The sequence below is a fragment of the Gymnoscopelus microlampas genome, assembly GCF_963454915.1.
Source record: "Gymnoscopelus microlampas genome assembly, chromosome: 11".
Classification (NCBI taxonomy): domain Eukaryota; kingdom Metazoa; phylum Chordata; class Actinopteri; order Myctophiformes; family Myctophidae; genus Gymnoscopelus; species Gymnoscopelus microlampas.
In genome coordinates this window covers 33,909,995-33,929,929 of record NC_139948.1, presented here as the reverse complement: position 1 = coordinate 33,929,929, position 19,935 = coordinate 33,909,995, and the positions used below count along the sequence as shown (strand labels likewise).

The following is a 19,935-nucleotide window of genomic DNA, read 5'->3' as shown; positions in this document are numbered from 1 at the left end:
GTGAAGACATCTAGAGAGGTGGAACAGAATGAGTGGAAAAGCCTATATAACCTTGTATATAACCCCTCGATTTTTTCGAGAGATGGGGAGTGACATGCAGCAAAGGCCGTCGTGATCGAGAGTTGAACCCGCCACGCGCTGTCAGGCTACATTGAGCCTAGGTGCCTGGACCGCTACGCCAGTAGTCCAGGCCACCCCTCGATTAGATGCAATGTGAAGTCTGATCTTGTAGTAAATGGAGCTACTGTTATAACCAGAAGAGTTTTCCACAGCAGCATGCCAGACCCTACAATAGTGTGGGTTCAAATTCAGCTTTTTTTTACCAATATAGCAAATGTGTGCCTAACCCAATGGAAAGTTTCTGTTCAAAGTGCAGGATTTGCTTAGAAAGCACACATCAACTAGAGTAGCCAATCTCCACCATGGCAAGTAAGCAATACAAGCACACACTAGGGAAAAATGATCAGTTAGGTCCACTGTTTGGCAGTGTTGGGAAAAGACGTCAGCAGCACTGGGCATGGTATCGCATGATGCAAGAACCACTTACCTTTACATCCAATGATGTAAAGATACAACTATCAGTTCTATGAATCTTTGTCAGTTCAATGTGTTTGTTCCCACACATTAACACATGTTTACAGAGCCGTGACCCCACTGCCCCACTGACCCTCACTTGCAGCATTCCTCCTTGTTAACAAGCTAATGAGTAGGCATGCATTACTCGCAGTCCCCATTCAAGGTTTATGGAAGCTGAACCAAAATGACCTCCAGGCTGTGGAAAGGCTAAGCTGAGATGGCAATGTGTCATCCTACCTGGCCCCTGAGATGGCAGTTTCACTACCCCATCGCTTCTAGACAGGCCTCGAGCAGTTAAACCACAATCTGACTGTTACTATAGTTCAGTTTAATCTGCATTGGATGTCATTGCCCAGGGTCTTCTTTCATATGTCATAGTAACAATGGAATAGGTCAGTCAGTACAATGGTGATGATGCTCAGCTCAGCTTCTATCCAAAGCATATATTGTCATTCCATAGACAAATCTCAACCATGATCTCAGGCCTCATTTACAGTATTTACAGTTTTAGTTTTTGTGTGATTTTCTCACATTTTCTGATTTACTTGCGTTGTCCTTTATTTCCCAGATATCCTTCAGTATTATCTCAGCTGCAGTATGGATCAAATCAACCCCTTCCAGCAGGTATGTAACACATGGAACTAAATTGGATGTACTGTAAACCATACAGTATGCCTCAACGTTTAAGTAATTATCTCAATCTGTTTTTCTCCCCAAGCTAGCTAGAGACATTTCCGTCTGGGCAAGACATGAAAGATTAAAGCCTGATTTATCTTAAATGCTGCATGCACACCAGTGTCGCATATGAAAAGAACCAATCGACAAGCTCGCATCACATCGCTGCGCAATGTGTTTGAGCTTATAGATCGGCTATTTTCGGTGTGCAACACTGGTGTGCAAGTATAAATCGGGCTTTAGAATACTGTTGCTAATACTGTTATGTAAGGTAGAGATGATGCACCGGACATATCCTCTTGCTTATCCCATTAAAACCGGGAAAGCATCTTGTGTAATTTTAGATTTTAGCGTTGGTTATTCAAAAATAGCAGACATACAAGCTCACATTAACTAAGTATATTTACTTGAGTATTGTACTTCAGTACATTTTTGAGTATCTGTAATTACTTGAGTATTTGATTTGTATTTTTTGGATACTTTTGGATCACTCCAATACATTTCAAAGACAAATTTCCACTCCACTACATTTCTAGGCAGGGAAGAATTAGGAATTAGTCACTTAAACCCAATTTCAAACCCAATTTAATTATTTTTAAAAGCAAGTACTTTAACTCATGTACAAATGTAACTGTGCAACCTTCACTTGTAGTTGAGTAATATTTGAGCTCTCAAAGTGTATGAAAAATGATGAATAACTTTGAATTACGAAAAAGTTTGAGAACTACTGATTTAGAGGGCATTTGTTGAATCGGACTCAGGTCTCAATGGCTGCGGTTACATGGACAGTTGTATTCGGAATGAATACACTTCTATTCGGAATGAATGAATGGATGAATTCATTCCGAATAGATTTGCTCATGTAAACACCCCAATTGGAATAGAATATTCCATTCCAGTCTGACCCGAATGCATTTTCATTCGGAATAGGAGGGGTGGTATAGACCGTTTGAATCGGGTTAAATCAATCGGAATTGACCATGTAAACACTTTATTCCAAACGCTCCTGTCTGTTTGGAATACATGCATTCCTTTGCGCATGTCCGTGCTTAGTAGGGCTGTCAGAATTGTCCAAAAATGACCTATCAAATCTCTAATTCGGCCACGGTTGGTGCTGAGAAGCGCTCGCTCCTGCGGGATAAAATGAATGATTCTAATAGCGTCATTTAATAAGCCTGTAATGGTTAAGCCCAGACTTGTCCAGGAGAACGGACGCTCCGAGGATTGCTGGCCTAGGCTACACTTATATGGATCTTTTTCTAAACAGGTATTTTAGTCCTCAGTTTTTAAAAAGAATCCCTGGCCACATGACAAAGATTTTTTTTTTAAATCCCTATCCACACGTAAACGCAGAAACGCATTGATCATAGACTGTAGTGTTGCGCGCGCGTGCGCTCTCTCTCTCTCTCTCTCTCTCTCTCTCTCTCTCTCTCTCTCTCTCTCTCTCTCTCTCTCTCTCTCTCTCTCTCTCTCTCTTTCTCTTTCTCTCTCTCTCTCCATTTATTATTATAATGACCATGTGCGAATGCGCGATGACATCATCGTACGGTACCTACATGAGAAATGTGACAAATACTATAGGCTAGCCTACGTTTTACCGTGTCTGGTACCAATACAAAAAAAGAAACTGGTCTGAACTTGTAGATCTGCTACTTTTGCATTAAAACGGCGATGAAAAAGGAACACAGGCTTGCACCGCATACAACGCTGCCTGGCCAGGAGTCGGTGCGTTGCTTACCGGCCTGCCTACGACCGATAGACCTCCGCCGCGGAGGCACAAGGGGGCTATTGCCTCCTCCCATGCCCACCAGGGGAAGCTCTGCTCCGGGTAGTGGCCCCTGGTCCATGCCCGGGCGTAGGCGGGAACCACTTTGCGCATGTCAAAAGTTATATTCTGAATGAATGCTTTGGTCATATAAACGAGGAATACTTTTATTCAGGTCCCATGTAAACAGGTGAGTGGATCAGATTCCTCTATTCAGAATGAGTTCATTCGGAATGAATTCATTCTAAATGAATACATGAGTGTCCATGTAACTGTGGCCAATGTGTTATTTATGATCTGGCTAATGAGTCACAAGAGACCCAGTGACTCACTCCTGTTGGATTGAAGGAATGTTTTTTCAGGAGACAGTACAATACTTATCAGTTTGCCAACAGGAAACCGGAAGCTAACACGTGTCATCACCACACATTCACAGGAAAGACAGGATCGCGTCAGAGCACATATGGAGCTAAAAAAAATTACGCTAAATATGTTCTACCAAAATAAAACATGCCTGTAAGACTACATCCATGACTTGTTTGTAATACACAGTTTACTTTCCTTTTCCACTCCACATGAATTAATGAAACGCCGGAGTGCTCAGCTGCCCTGTCCCATGTGGTATTACCGTTACTTATGTCTGTATAGGACAGGAGGTTTATATATAATTTAAGGAATTCTCCTGGCGGCTACAGAAAGGCTGGTGTGCTTCCACCGGGCTGGCACGAAAAGGATGCCTCATAGTTAGAATCAAAACGGTACCCTGCTGAGGTGTTCATCACTGATTCTGTTTTTCTCCGTTTCAGAGGCTTTCTGGGAGCCACAAAGCATTAGTGGAGATGCAGGATGACGTGTCTGAACTGCTGCGTTCCGCCACTAGAGAATACGTACAAACCAAGGTCTGTTCCAACACCACCCCTGTATGCCCTCCATCCACTCCCTGCCACAAATGACAAACATGTAGGGTAGTGGTTCTCAACTTTTTTAGGCCGTGACCCCCCCAAAAAATAATCACATGAACTGGGGACCAGTGGTGGAAAAAGTACGCAAATGTTGTACTTAAGTAAAAGTATCAATACTGCTATGTAGAAGTACTTCTTTACAAGTAAAAGCTCAGAATTCAGAATTTACTTGAATAAAAGTACAAAAGTATTGGTTTCAAAATGTACTTAAAGTACCAAAAGTAAAAGTACAAAAATGTTTGAAAATAGCCTAGGTATAAAATAAGGCTAAAATGGTTAATGTATGTTTTATAATGTAATAATTTATATCTACAAAGTAACTAGTAACTAAAGTTTTTAAATAATTATAGTGGAGTAAAAGTACAATATTTGCCTCTGAGATGTAGTGGAGTAGAAGTAAAAGTATTGGAAATTGGATTTCCAAAGTACAAATACCTCAAAATTGTACTTAAGTACAGTACTTAAGTAAATGTACTCAGCTCCTTTCCACCACTGCTGGGGACCCCGACAAGCACTTGGAATGTAGGAGTTGGGGCATTCAATTTTGTTTGACTCGGTTCCACAAATAAATATTGTGAAAATAGCCGATCTACAAGCTCTATATACTGTATATACACTGTACCCTGCCATAGGCCATAGTGTACACAGTATAATCCTCAGTGATGATTTATCCATTTGTACACTCTCAGAGTGTAGTACTAGTTGCCATGGCCCATGGGTGGGTAGTAGCTGCCTTGGCTGAGTGGGTAATCGAAAGGTTGCCAGTTCAACCCTCTGCTCACCTAGTGTATGTGTCTTAAGTCCCTGAGCAATGGCACTTTGGTTGAGGTTTGGGTTGTGTAGTAACCCTGCCATGACGTAACTCCAAATATTGCTGAGATATGCTCAATATTTGATCCATTGATCATAAATTGATTATCCAAAATATTTTCCCTGTCGACTTACATTGCACAGGTCTCAAAGTCACTGTATTAGCAAACAAAATGAAAGCATATAAAGCTGATTTTGCCGCTGCGCCAGGTTTTTTATTCTTATTTTTTAAGTAAATATTTCAACTTCCTGATTTTACTCTTTGAAGATCCAAATCTGGATCTCCGGATCAAGTTCCGATCTTCTTAATTTAAATTCAATCAGTAGACATTTTTATTTAAAAAAGAACAGCAGTGAGCCAGGTTTTTTACAATCCGCTTTTGCATTCGTTTGTGTACTAAAAGTGACTTTTGAGACTTCTCTGTGCAATGTAATTCAATGTGGAAATTATTTTGGATCATCAATTTCGATTCAACGGAGCAACTATTGAAGATATCTTGCCAATATTTGGAGTTACATGATGATAATGTATGTGCAAATGTACTTGACAAATACCTTAATAACAACTAAAGACACTATTTGTTTATTTACACTGAGAATTTTACTGTGTACCGTTGTTTCATTTGTATCGATTGAATCCGTCCAGTGAATGGAGCCAAAGCACTGACTTGCAGAGAAGTGAAGTGCACCTGTGCAGCACATAAAGGTCTGCTGACAGCCCACCTGGGCCGTGCATTATGTCCATTTGAGTGCTGTCACTGGCCACTGTCTCAATGCAACACAGTGGCATTGTCCCCCACCGGTCCTTCCACTGGGTGCACCGAGGGACAAATGAGGGCTGACATTTGGAATGGAAGAGAATGGAGGGGAGGCGTACTTTATACTTCACTGGTGTGGCCACACAGACAGAAACATGCTGAGTGCATGAAAACATTCATATCAGGTTGTCACACGTGTTTACCGCTGGAATGATATTGGGGAAGGAGAAAGAGGGGTTTTCTGCAGTAGAGGGACTTCCATTTACAGTTCCACAAGGATATAAGCCCCATACATAATTTATACTCTTACGGTTGTGTCGCTCACCAAAACAATAACTTTTTTTTTCAAGATTTAGTTTTCAGAGGGTAACACCTTCGTACGACGGGATATAAATTAAGCTTGGGTTTAGATCAGTCGTCATGAGGCTTTAAAATAAATATTGTGTATGGGTGTTTACTCAATATACTGCAATATATGTAATTTATGTATGTTGATTTATTTCACCGATAGACTATATGATGAGTTGAGAAAGGGCTGGATGTGCTGCACAGTGAAGTGAGTATATTGATTGACATTTTAATGAAGATGGATGAGTCTATGCTGTCTCCCTCAAACACTCTAATTATCCTCAGATGCACTCTGGTATTTAACCACTTTCAACCTGGCCTCCCTGTATTGGGTATGTCATTATAAGTAAACATTTCAAACCCTTTTAAAAATAGCAGATCTTACAGTGCATTGTGAGCTTGTAGATTGGCTATTTTTGAATAGGTCTTGAGTCGTTAAAATGCCCCCACATATACACAGAGACAATTTCATTCACAAGAAAGACATTCATTGCACTGGTGTAATTTGTTGTTGTGTGTTTTGAAACGGTGTGAAATTGGTGTGGTGTCTCTTGCAGGGAAAACTGGAAGAGATCCAGGGAGTGTTGAACAGCACAGAGATCAGCCTGCATCAGCTGACTGCCCTGGTGGACTGTCGTAGCCTACACATGGTGAGCAGCACCATGATATCTGACACAGCCTCATGGTATATCGCACTCCCGCACTTCCCAAACAGACGGATCGGGACCCATCTTTAGGTCGTGGACAAATTTGTATGGGTCGCGACTAAATATCCCTTTTCTCGTTTCCTACATTTTTATTATTTCAAAAATATTTTCAAAAAGAAAGATTTTTTTTTTACTAATTTCATTAAAAAAAGAAAAAGAAAGAAATTCCATAACTGTAAAAAACGTAAGAAGTAGCTTAGTGAAAATAGCCGATCTACAGGCTCACAACGCAGCACGATGTGATGCGTTGTGAGCTTGTAGATCTTCTATTTTCACTAGTTTGGGTCCCGGGCAAACATCAAATTTTTCTTGGGTCTTGAGATAAAAGGTTTGGGAACCACTGGTATATCGTACAGGAATATGGTCTGGGAATCCGTTTTCTGCTATCTGTGTGGGACACTTTGAGCTAAATGGCATATATGTGGTTCCAGTTGTGTGACGTGACCAAACGTCTATGCGAATGCTGCAGTTTAATCAACCACACGTGTCAACGTTGATAACAATTGCTTTCCTGTACTGTACATGAGCTGTGGTCGAGTCGACGCTGGCTGGCTATGCACGATTTGAGAGATTGTAGGACATTAATGGACTGGCTTGCAGTGCCTTCAAACTAGCAGTACTGCCTACACAGTCAAATCCGGAGTGTGAATTTAACTCCGACAGTGTACAAACTGGCATTTCTTACACTGTCACTGTTAACTACATCCATGCCCATAGTAGGTATGCCAGGGTTTAAGTTGTTAAATGAATACCCTGGATTTTATACTGTAGTACTCAACCCTGCCTCTCCTCGAGTCTACTACGCTACGCTAGAGCTCATTAATTATTGCATAAGAATTGCAGCAGCCTACTGGATGTGTTTTGGTCTCAGCAGTGCAGAGAGAGGCAATGTGCACACTGTGGCAAGCATTGTTTTCTTCTCAATCTTATACCTTGAGCTCATTTCAACATCTCTACGGGTGAAACAGTTAATCGTACGAATCAGTTTAATCGATTATTTAAAAAAAAGAATCATATCATTTAGTAAAATAATCGATCCCTATTTAGAGCATGTCATTATAGGCCAAAGAATTCTAAGAATTAAAAAAACTTTTAAAATAAAAAATATCTTATCTATAAGCTAGATCTGATTTTTTCACTATTGTGAAACGAAGTATAAAATAGCGCTTAAGTAGTTAATCGATTCGTTGAATGAATTTGTTGAAAATTAAAAGAAAAAATAAGTAAGCGAAAGGATTGTGACTAAGAAAATAATCGATAGTTGCAGCCCTAATAGGCTCATTGTGGAGAGCTCCATTATACTTTTTTGCTGTTCAGCAGTATATGCTAGAAAAAATAAAACCCCCCCCAAGGGTTTCTGGTGCAGAAACCCCTGTGGCTAAAATATTTAATATGGCTACCAAGTCCTGGTTTTCTTTGGAATTGTTTTTGATGGAACCTGCCTATTTCTAGTCTGAGTGCTTTCCATGAGAAATACATCGTTTTAAATATAGATTATTCTATCAATTAATTGTAATCAATACAATTCTGTGTAATACCCGTTTCATATTCCATCGTACCCGAAAATAGTAGATTAACAAGCTATGTGAGCTTGTAGATCTGCTATTTTTGGCGAGGGACACCTTCGTACAGTGGTGTGTTCTACCGTCAGATGCTGTGTACGGCGTATACCTTGAGATTTTTTTTCGGCGCTACCGTATACCTTCAAAAACTGTTTCATCCATTGAAAACGCGAGAGCGTATACCTACGACCACGCGCATCGTATCGTAGCGTATACCTTCCGAAAAAAAATAGAACACAACACTGCCTTCGTATGACTTAAGTATGTGCAACCCCCTCAATGTTGCAGGATTATGTCCAAGCCATGACAGGCCTGTGCTATGATGGTCTGGAGGGTCTTATCTATCTGGTCCTGTTCTCCTTCATCACCGCTCTGATGTTCAGCTCCATTGTCTGCGGCGTGCCCCACACTTGGCATGCCAAGAGGTAAGTGACACCTTCTACCTGGGACTGTCATCATAATACACAGGAGGATCCACTCAGCCACTTTTGAGCTGCGTTTATGTTTAGTCGGTTTGCACACATTGAGAAATAATTCGGAAGTAATTCAACTAAATGAGCCTGTCAAACAATTATGTATCATATTTTATAATTATATAATTTCCCATGTAACTGTTCTTTGTTTACATGACATGGAAAAAGGACAGCGGAGATGGTGAAACAGATGGTATCACAAAGATGTTATTCCGTACTTGAGAAATGCATCTAGCAGCCTTAAAACTAGCTTTTTTTTTCTTGGGAGACTGGCTGAGTTTACCACTGGGACATAGCCAGGAGACTCCAGCTGCGTCCTCAAATAGATTGCTTCCTGTTAGGCCCCCTTAATAGTGAAAAGCTGCCCTGAATCTATTGCAGCCGTTGCCTGAACCGGTGTCACTTTGTGCAATACTTAGATGAAATCTATCCGATTTACTTCTCCCATTGACGGCAGATAAGATTAGTGGAATGGCTGTGAGGAAAGTGGTTCACAGGCACAACAGCTCAACTGCCCTGTGTAATTAACACAAGCACTCCTAACCGCTGGGCCATGTTCCTCTCAACTTCATCTCAGCTAGAGTTTCCTGTCATCAAGCAAAGGAGCAAATGCCCCTTACTACTCAACACTACACAGTAACATCCTGAGTGTCATTTTAACTCTGAAAGTGTATACATTGAAAAATTATGTTTAAATTACAATCAGCAATCAGTGCTAACAAATGATGTTCAACCCCAAATGGATTTACAGCCTCTGATAGTAGGTTATTGTAGAGATTTTTCCTAATGTTAAAGATCAGTGTCATATCTATAGTTTATGAATTATAGCCTTAACATCAAAAGTCGGATTTTCCTTTGAACAGCGTGGTAAATGTGCTTTATGCTGCAGTGAATGCAATTCTATGATGTCATCGGTTAGTTATGCTGGGAAACACCCGGGGGTGTCCTGAACACTAGAGGGAGACAGCCTCCTTGATGTCAGGCTCATTGCACCATGGGTTGCACTAGGCTTTTATAGCCTTTGTTATTTGCATTATCGTTATCTCGTCTTTCTTAATGTCACAGTGCTTCATACAATTTCATTGGCCCCATCTCAATCATCAGAGTACAGCTTGTGCTTGGCCCTCAAGCACAAGCTGTACCTCAAAGTGAACCAATGCATGCACTGTGAAGTGGCACAATTGGGGCATTTACATTTTCTTGTGGACACTGAAGAAATTACATGAATATGAGGCTATTTTTACATTCTTCGTTCCCTTTGCATTAACCAAATGAACCCTACCATCTCTATTGTGGGCATCTCATAACAGGCGCACATTCTGCAACAACGGCAGTTTTGAGCTTGTAGACCTGCTATTTTCAGCAAACGGATGTGGTGTAGAGGGAAAAAGGAGGGGACTGTGTATAGATCCCTGGCAGACCCTAGTCAATGAAGTATATACAGTAGTATTTAAATGGTAAAGCACCGTGGAAACATTGCATATCCCCTTCTCAAAACGCATAGAACTTTTATTCATCCTTTGGGTAGTGATGAAACTGAATACAACCACGAATAAGCACAAAACGACACCATGTGATATTGTTGCTGTTATTATTATTATTATTATTATTATCATCATCATCATCATTGTGCAGCTCTTATGTGAGTGGGGGTCCCCCTGGTGGTGGTGTCTGACGTTGCAGCTTTTGTGTGTGTGGGGTTTTGCAGGAATGAGGAGGACAGCGAGGACGAGTCCCTTGCCCACGGAGGCAGACAGAACCATGACAACCTTTACCGGGTCCACATGCCCAGCATGTACAGCTGTGGCAGCAGCTATGGCAGCGAGACCAGCATCCCTGCTGCAGCGCACACCGTCAGCAACGCCCCGGTCACGGAGTACATGTAAGTCACAGCATCTCCAAACCAAAACCCGCTCAGAGACTAGCGGCACTATGTGAAAGACTTGGAAGTGTGAGATGATCCGTTTTCTTGCCACTGTCTCGGTTGGACTCCGAGTTGGGCTTTCCGGAGACGAGGAATGTGAGACGCCAAGTGATGGAGCGCTGTACTTCAGTCACTATTTAAGAGTCCCCAGAGAGGAGTTGGGTTCTCTCATAGAGTAGTGGAGTAGTGGCTGACACATGCAGCTGTCGCTGTCCAGCTGCAGGGGCCTTTGAAAACCAAAGCCACCAGCCTTATGAATGAACATCAGGATTAGGAACACTAATGGGGGGTGGGGGGGTTACACTGCCATTTTTGGATGGTACAGCATTGATATGATGGGAACTGTGGCTTAGCAATTGACCGTATACAATGCTTAATAACTGTAAATTCATGCCTGGGTGTATATGATTATGAGGCGTTTAGGTGAGCTGGATGAGGGATTTGCGCCTTTCGCCTCCATGCCGTGTACTGACATGTACATTTTAACCCACAGGAGTCAGAACGCCAACTTCCAGAACCCACGCTGTGAGAACACCCCTCTGATAGTGCAAGAGAGAGAGTCCCCTCCCCCCTCGGTAAGTGAAGCGCTCCCAGGAAAACATGTCTTGCTGAACGGAACACCTCAGGGTCATTTGGAAGACTTTCTGTGGGGAGGATTATAGTGAAACACAGCCCTGCACTCCACATCACAGCACACATCTAGCCACTTTCAACCTGGTGGCCTTCATTTAGGCATGTCATTATTGTAGGCAAAACAATTGTAATTTCAACAATTCTAAAATGGTCACACTTTTAAAAGAAAATAGCCAGAATGGCAGATCTACAAGGTCACACAACACGTCACATCATTGCGCGTTGTGGGCTTGGAGATACATTCTTTTCACTATTCGGCCTACAGCGAATTATATAGGGCGTTAGTGGTTAATGTGTCAGAAACGTTCTCGTCAACTTCAGCCTTCAGGAAAGATTTTCTCTGGTAAAATATTTAGTGGTTCAAATAATGCTGCTTAACTTTAGTTAAGCAGAGGGATCAGTGACATTTATAGTGTATAACATGCACCCCATATCCCCAGTTGTTGCTGTCTTTCTTAAAACTGATAAAAACAATGAACATCCAAATGTTATCAGTAACCACAATACATCGTTACATTCATTCTTAAGCATTTTCACTGGAACATGTTTAACCGCTTACAACCTGGCATCCCTATTTTAGGCAATATGTCAAAACTAAAAGCAAAAATAGAAACGAGCTCGCAACGCATCGCAACACGTTGTGAGCTTGTAGATGGGCTATTTATGCAGCACGACACCATCATACTATATGTTAATCAGAAAATAGGGCTTAAGTGGTTAAATAACAATCTACCCTAACAATATTTTAATTTATTGGTCATGTAGTTGATTAACTGCTGTGGACCAATTTGGAAACCTTTTTTTTGGCGGTGTTGTGTGTTTCTTCAGCCTGATGCGTTAAAAGATTTTCCTAGGTTAAAGCATTTCCGTAAGTGTTTTAATAGGCTGTGTGTTGTGAATGGACCTCAACCATAACACTGACTGTTCCCTGACACCAAACCTTGCCTGAGCCCCTCTGGAGACTGCGCCCCCTTTCCCTTCCCTGGTATCTCTGTGCGTCCGCCGGGGACAGAGACGCCGCTCTGTGTATCTTCTCTACATACTCTTCTCTTGTCGTTGTTCTCTTTCTCTTGCACACCCATCCAGTTGTATTTGACTCCCATGGACAGTGACAGCCGTCTCGGCTGGCAATTAAAGCCCTCGAAGAGTTCAAGATCGTTTTGGTAGCCTCATCCGCTGTGCGAACAGGTACTAAACATGCCTGCAACACCTCCACTTGCTGGCCTCCTCCTCCCTGTGTACTGTGCCGCTCCCCAAGACCCCAGCTCCACTCACCCTCCTGTCCACATACAACCAGAGTCTGTTGGGTCTCTCACTGTGTCTTGACCCTTGCTAGTGTGCCACCTGATGTGTGTTCCCTGTGGCCCTGGGCTGCATGTTTCCCTGAAGCCCTGACTTGTACTTAGTTTCACATCTGTGTCCTGCTGTACTGAAAACGGTTGATCCGCAAGCCAGTAAATCTGCTATTTTCTGTGCGCGACACTGGGATGCAACCAAGTATAAATCAGGGATTGTCCCTCACCACAACTTTTTAGGAGGAACATATGAACATCTGCCCTGAGGCGTGACCATGGCCCTTGAGCGCACAAACAATTCAACCTCAGTACCGGGAAGCCCTCAAGCTGAACTTTGGCTATAGTCCCTGTGGATTGTCTTTAACTTGAATTGGTGGGGGTTGCAAGTGACATTGCGTGTCCAGAGTGTGAAAGAATCCTTTTAGCCTGTTATTTCACCAAGTATGTCACAAACAAGGAGTTTGACTTGGTGTCAACCACACACAGGACTAATACAACAATAGAATAAAGGTACAGGATTGAAAATGGAAGTTGACTAAAAGGAGTTCAGGAGGCCACTAATCTGTTTACAGGAACATGCATGTAGAGGTCAACCTATTGTTCTTAAAAACTACACTACACTACAATCTGTAGTTTAAATCTATTTGTACATATACTATTACAAAAGGTTTTTGTGCTGGATCCCGGCAGAATAACATAACCCACTGTTCGTGATTATAGATGGTTGTCATATAGCCTGATTAATAAACCATTCTTTGACTTCCATAGAAAATTCAAAGGTGATTTATTTTTTTATATTGTAATGTTGGAAGATGAACTGTTCTAGATCAAGCATGTACATTACAATTAATACAAAATTGTATCCCCTGCCAGGAATTCTGGGCCTCATAAAACGTTCTGATAGGAGATATGATATGATATGCCCCTTAACCACATGAACCCTAGCGCCCCTGTTCTGGGTCAAACATTCAGCAAAAATATTTAGTGTACAGTTATAGTACAGTTAAGAGTATAGTAGTACAGACCCCTGGGGCACTCCGGTTAACTGACGTATATCGAGTTTAAGTGGTTAAAACATGCATTGATGTTGACATTAATACTGTGGGCCCCCATGTAGCCTGAGGACCCGTGAGTCATTATGGTTCATCATCACTGCTTTATGATGGTCCTATCTCCTGTACAATTCCAATACAAAACATTCAAGACATATTTATGTCCAAGGTAAGCCGTGTTGCTTCAGCGAACGCGTCTTCTTGCAGCAGCTCAACCAACCAAAATGTTGCATTGCAACAACTAAAATAAAAATGATTCCAGCTTAGTGTCATCATAAAAAGGCAAACATTTTGTGCTTGCATTGTTTGTTTTGCATGCATGGGTGCTTCTGAAATGGCAATGAATGTTTGGCCCCGCCACTCTGCATGGAAGTTTGCACAATTGAAATACTGTAATCTCCACTGAAAATGTTTCTTTTTCATTATTTCTTATCATTGATCTTCCATATATTAATATAGAAAGATTTGTTCTCTGAAGTTCTCCTTTGCTTGATTTAAATACTATGATCTATTTATAAAAAAGAATAGCGACCAAGAAACTCTTGTGGAACCAATTCAAAAGCCTTTATTATTATGGCTAATGCCCTGGTCGGTATCCTTTTTCCTTCTTTGACTTCATCACCCCTATACCAAAGAGCACTTTGTTTGGAATTTCATTCATCTGCCAAAAAATAAATCCTCCTCTCTCTGTGTTTTCTACATGATGTATTTATAGTCTCTATAGATATCTGTACTTGGAGTTAAATGCATTTTAATTAACACCTGACCTGGCACTGTGATCTGTAGAACCTAGTAGCATATAGCCCATCTCCTCCACCCTGCTTCTTTTGATATTTTCAAGTCAACCAGGTTTCCTCCTGATGGCACCAGGAGTCAAAAGGCAACTTTGCCGATTGTTAACATAAATCCTAGTCGACGTCTGATCATAGCTCTTCGCAATGCATTCTTTGTCTTGAGAGCGCGCTCTTAAGGCGCTGGAATCTGCAAAGTTGTGCTTTAACCTCATTAATCCTGGAGTCCCTACTTTGGGCATTCAAAGGTTTTCGAAAATAGATATACGTGTATATATATATTTTTTTATAGATCATCTACAAGCACACAGCATACATACACAATGTGACACGAGGCGTGCTTGTAAATTGGCTATTTTTTAATAGCCGAAGTATAACATTTAGAAATGTAATTGTTTGAATATTCTCTTTGCAATGTTGACAGTTTTATCATTGGATCGTGCTGAACTGTATATTATTGCAATCGCATATTTGGAAGAAAGTCCTACAAGTACAGTAGTATCTTGTGTATGTTAGAAATCAATGTAATATTTTCACTTTACTCTCTGAAGATCTGTTCAGATTGATATTGATTAGATCAGTGGCTCTCAAAGTGAGGTCCAGGGTTCCTTGAGGGGGTTCCAAATGGACTCTTACAGGTCTAACTGAGGGTGTGGTGTGCATATGGAAGCAAATGTGGACCCTTACCCCATTTGCTCACCCTTAGTTATAGAGGTCCTTGAAATTAAAACGTTTGAGAACCACTGGATAAGATGCAAGTTGCTAATTTGTTTGTTATTCCATATCCTTCTACAGTACACCAACAGCATGAGGGTTAAGTACCTGGCCAACAGCCCACCAGATGCAAACACCTCCCCAGCACGCTAGACAACACTGGACCTGTTCCTCCCACCTTACGGACCAATGTGAAGCCCCTCAGCTGCCAAGCTCCTCCCAAGTGATTCATTCATTTCTTCATTCAGTCAATCAGGCAGCGATGTACTGTACGTAACCACTGGCTTTACACCTTCAACATCATAGAACCAAATACTGCACGTCATTGTGCAGGCTGGATGAAGGATTACTAAAAAAGACTTCGGAGATCTTTCAGATTTTATTCAACAAAATGTGTGCAAAAAAGAGGATTGTTTTGTTTTGTTTGTTTGCTTATTTCTTTTCCCCCAACGAGTCTTTTGTTGGGACTCCCTCAGTTATACATTACTTAACTATTATCTGCAATCAAAAGTTGACGTTTACCACAAACTTGTATCTGGTGCTGGTTGCATGGCAATGAAATCAATTATTTGTTTTTATCTAACTCTGTGATATGCCTGGAATTGCATATTTTTGTTTTAACTTGGCATTCCTTTTTTCCAACATTTGTTTCCTTGAAATGTGTTTTTTTTAATGTATCATTAAATTTGTGAAATCACATCTAACTAGGCATTGCTGTGATGATGATGATTGTGGAAGTGTTCAATGACTAACAATGATTTACTACTACTACTGGTTCCGATTTTGTTAAATACTTAAAGTATTGTAGTATACTCTCACTTCTGTGGGGCAGTGTGAGAAATGCCTTATTCACAACTATGGAAGAAACCTACTGCCCTACCCCACAATCTAGTTGTACCAGTAAGTCCTCAAGGAACCCTGTCAACAAAATAGTTTCAAAATTGGACCACTGGAGTACTGTTGGTTTAACACTTTTACCAGTGTCACATCTCAGCACCTCCTTTATTTGTGGGGAACACGCTCCTTTTCAATTAAAGTTAACAATAGGGAACTGTGTTTACTCCAGTTTACAAGTCAACCAGGTTTCCTCCTGATGACACCAGGAGTCAAATGGCAACTTATTAAAGCATGCACAACATGGTTACATGTTGGCTTGTTTCTGCATTTGTCTTAAAATGTTTGGACCAGCTGTCTGCAGCATTGCACATACTGTATATGTGATTGGAAAATTATAGATCTTTTCCTTTTGGGATGGTGACCCCCTGTGGCTTTTTTCTTTTTTTTAATTATGTATATATACAATGGATTGATAAGCCACTATTCCACAAATGACTAATAGAAGTTGAAGTGAGGAGAGTGCTTTGAAGCTGTGAACTTGACTATTCATGGATGATCTCGCATCAACAAGGATGAGCTGCACAGTGGAATTGCAGTTGCTCGTCTCACAATTTGCACCGTAGGCTACCGATTTTCATAACTTTGATCATCCGAGACCACAATGAACCAAGTTTCCTGACTTCTGTGCTCTTTTCGGGGGAAAAATACTTGTCACAGGAGAACCGTTTTCTGCTACTGGAAGCACAAGCTGTTCCATCGCCCACTGACGACTGGCTTCTAATGTCGGAGATTCTGGAGCACAGAAGGATAAGGAATATATTTACTTGTCATTTGCAACATTATTAGAGACTCTAGGATAATTACTTTCAATGACCTTTTTTTTTGCCAGATCTGTTGTGGTTGTTTCCATGTTCTTTTGTAAAGTGATGAGTGGATTTGTTTGCAGGGCCTCAGGTCTAAACAGAGCAGAGAAGAGGCCAGTCTCTCTGCTCTACTGACTCCAATGTTTTTTTTTTTTTAAGTTCTTGCTGTCCTGTTGCGGGTTGCTTACATCAGCCATTTCCTACAGGAATCTCAATGCAAATTTCATCTGTTTGTTTAAGATTATGCATGTCACGGCGTCTGATTTTCAAAGAAAAGGAAAAAGTATATGCTTTCGCAATATAGTATCTCACAAATGTGTTCTAGCATTTAGATTTATACAAAAACCAATGGATCGTGTGAGTATGCTTTAACCCCAGGGATAGTGGAGGCGAATGTGAATGGCATTCGTTCCTGCTATTTCCTCTCTTTCATGGGACCCACCGACTTAACTTGTCATATGAAGCATGACGATCCTTCAGATGTGGAGTGAAATCTTCGTACTACTGACTGCTGTTTGAACTGGCTTCTCTAAAGCCTCATTTATACATTGTATAGGTGTCACTCACCAAAAATAAATAAAAATTGGCGAGCGACAACGTCTTACCATGATATATAAATTGTGCTTTAGTTCTGCATCGTGAGCAGTATGAGAGGTGATTGTGCCAATCACCAAACACACGGCCCCTTTTTTACATGTCTTCACTCAAGAGCTGTTTGTAAAGTTCACAGCCCTTGATTGTCTCAGCAATCAAACAAGGAAATGAGCCTGACCTTTTTTGAAATGATACTCATTTATGCTCTGTAAAAGTTTATTATACTAATGCAATCTTACTGTTTTTGAGTAGTAATCATATTGTTTGTTATGCAAGACTTGTACAGACTATAAACTGCAAAATCAAGAAAAATAAGTTGTTGAAAAAGTAAACTTTAATTTCTTTATAATTTCGTTTTTTTTTCCCATGGATTTGCTTTTAGTTTTTTATTGCATTATAGAATCTGTAGCAAGCACAATTTATTGTTTCATTCATGTGGATATGGTGAGTAGTTTTAATCTTTGATTGGTTTTTGTTATTTGTTTTTGTTTTTTGGAGAAAAGAAAATCACTGTAGATTCCTTGTTTTTATATAATTTCTTTCTGAAAACTAAAATCTTGTACATGTGAAACCTGTGGTTTGTTGAGCTTGAACGCTGTGTTTTGAAATTAAACAAACCCTAAATGTTTTGCCACGATTTGCTTGAATTCATGTATTACATGTATATGTGTTAATTCACAAATCACAAATATTTCAGAATTCTTCCAAGTAGATCTTGCATGCAGGGATTCAACAATTCAACTGACTTCATTAAACTGCCTCTCACAGCCAGCTGTTATTACTGCCATATACCAGGGAACTATTGTTTTTCTCTCGATTTGTGTTTTGCTGTAAGGTATTTTTATAGCACATTTCAACAACAAGGCAGTTCAATGTGCTTTACATAAAGCATTAAATGAAAACTATGCAGGCATAGCCTTCATAGCAAGCCATTTTAACTTAAATCACGATGGGTTACCAGTAAAGGCATAATTACATTCACCAGTCAAAATGTTATTCTCAGTACTAGTGTGAATGTAAGATGTAAAACAATTTTGAGCACTCAATGCACAAAAAATCTTAGCAATAGCAATTACAGATATATACATTTCACATGATTAAAGCTCTTTTTCAGATATAAATTTATTATAAAACCTACATTAACTACTTTAGTCCTATTTTGTACGAGGCTTTTTGAAAATCCACAAGCTCAAACATTTTAGTTATTTTACTTTTGGTACTTTAAGTATATTTTGATGCCAATACTTAGGTATTGCTACTTTTACTTAAGTAAAATATCTGAGTACTTCTCCCAACACTGATAATTATTATGATTCATGTCCAGTGTTGGGTTAGTTACTCAAGAGGGCCAGCAGGTGGCTCATGATGAGGAGGTGTAGGATTCTGGGCTGGAGCTTTGCTGTGTTTCTGCACTCATCTGTAGTCCTGCCTGCATGTGGAGTATCAGAGATGGAGACTAGAGCCAACAACCCTATAATGTACCATCTGCAACTATACACGGTAAATTGCAATGCAGTCATTAAAACCAGTCTACCATCCTACTACCTAGGGCCTACCACATGCTGGTTATCTTGGTATTTGATTTGAGGGGAATACATTGTAGTTGTAGTCATGGTCTTTTCCTTGTCTATATAGATTGTATACTAGTCGGAGAAATGGGATGTCGGATTTACGTATGCCTCCCCTGTGTCTGTATGTCTGTACTGTAGCCTATCTGACATGACGTATTAGGATAACCAACTCATAACAAACTGAAAATTAAGTGAGAAAACATGCTTGTCCACCTTTGGCAGTTATACAACCGGTAGTGTTTGTAATGTAACTTTAGTTTAACCGACAGAGTCGTCTGTAGCTTTGTAGTCGTTATTGAAATATATGTGTGTGATGCCTGAAGCCAGGAAGCGTATTACAATAGCACCTGTACCTTGATTAGGAAAGCTGCAGACAGTGGCTATGCACGACCAGAGGAGGGCGCTGTGTCCTGGTAGAGGGGCTTGTTAAAAACTTCGTCATTATTCATGTCAGTAATATGGAAACACACAGTGATGACATGCAAGGCAGAAAGGCAAAACTTATTCTGAAGGCATTTGTGCAATAGTATTTTGATAGGCAAGAGGACAGAGAGAGCAAGATGACATTGACATGCAATGCAAATTATGAGTGTGTGTGTGTGTGTGTGTGTGTGTGTGTGTGTGTGTGTGTGTGTGTGTGTGTGTGTGTGTGTGTGTGTGTGTGTGTGTGTGTGTGTGTGTGTGTGTGTGTGTGTGTGTGTGTGTGTGTGTGTGTGTGTATTTTGTAGTGTCATACATTGCTTCCAGATGGATGATCTTTGACAAATAAGTGCATTGCAGTGCTGCTAAAAGATTATCTATCCTATCGTCTCAAGCAGTGGTTCTCAAAGTGGGGTCCGGGGACGCCCATGGGGTCCTTGAGGGGGTTCCAGTGGGTCCCCAGCTAAATGATCAATAGTTTGGTACCAAATGTACTCTTGCAGGTCTATACAAAAGTAAAGGTCAGACTCGATAAAATACATCTATGATCGACAGTCTTGATCCAAAGCTAGGTCTGAGGGACTTTCACGCTGTGACAGGTGAGT

At 40.7% G+C, this 19,935-nt stretch overlaps 1 protein-coding gene across 1 annotated transcript in view; it reads left to right on the top strand.

Moving 5' to 3' along the window:
- ttyh3a (tweety family member 3a) overlaps positions 1 to 17,967 on the top strand; it is a 32,567-nt gene extending 14,600 nt beyond the window's left edge. The window contains exons 8-14 of the mRNA XM_084070988.1: positions 1,145 to 1,200; positions 3,823 to 3,915; positions 6,452 to 6,544; positions 8,452 to 8,588; positions 10,345 to 10,518; positions 11,054 to 11,135; positions 15,127 to 17,967. Coding sequence (XP_083927114.1) covers positions 1,145 to 1,200; positions 3,823 to 3,915; positions 6,452 to 6,544; positions 8,452 to 8,588; positions 10,345 to 10,518; positions 11,054 to 11,135; positions 15,127 to 15,198 — 707 coding nt within the window. The 3' untranslated portion in view covers positions 15,199 to 17,967. The remainder of the gene's footprint in view (positions 1 to 1,144; positions 1,201 to 3,822; positions 3,916 to 6,451; positions 6,545 to 8,451; positions 8,589 to 10,344; positions 10,519 to 11,053; positions 11,136 to 15,126) is intronic.
- Positions 17,968 to 19,935: the final 1,968 nt, after the last annotated feature.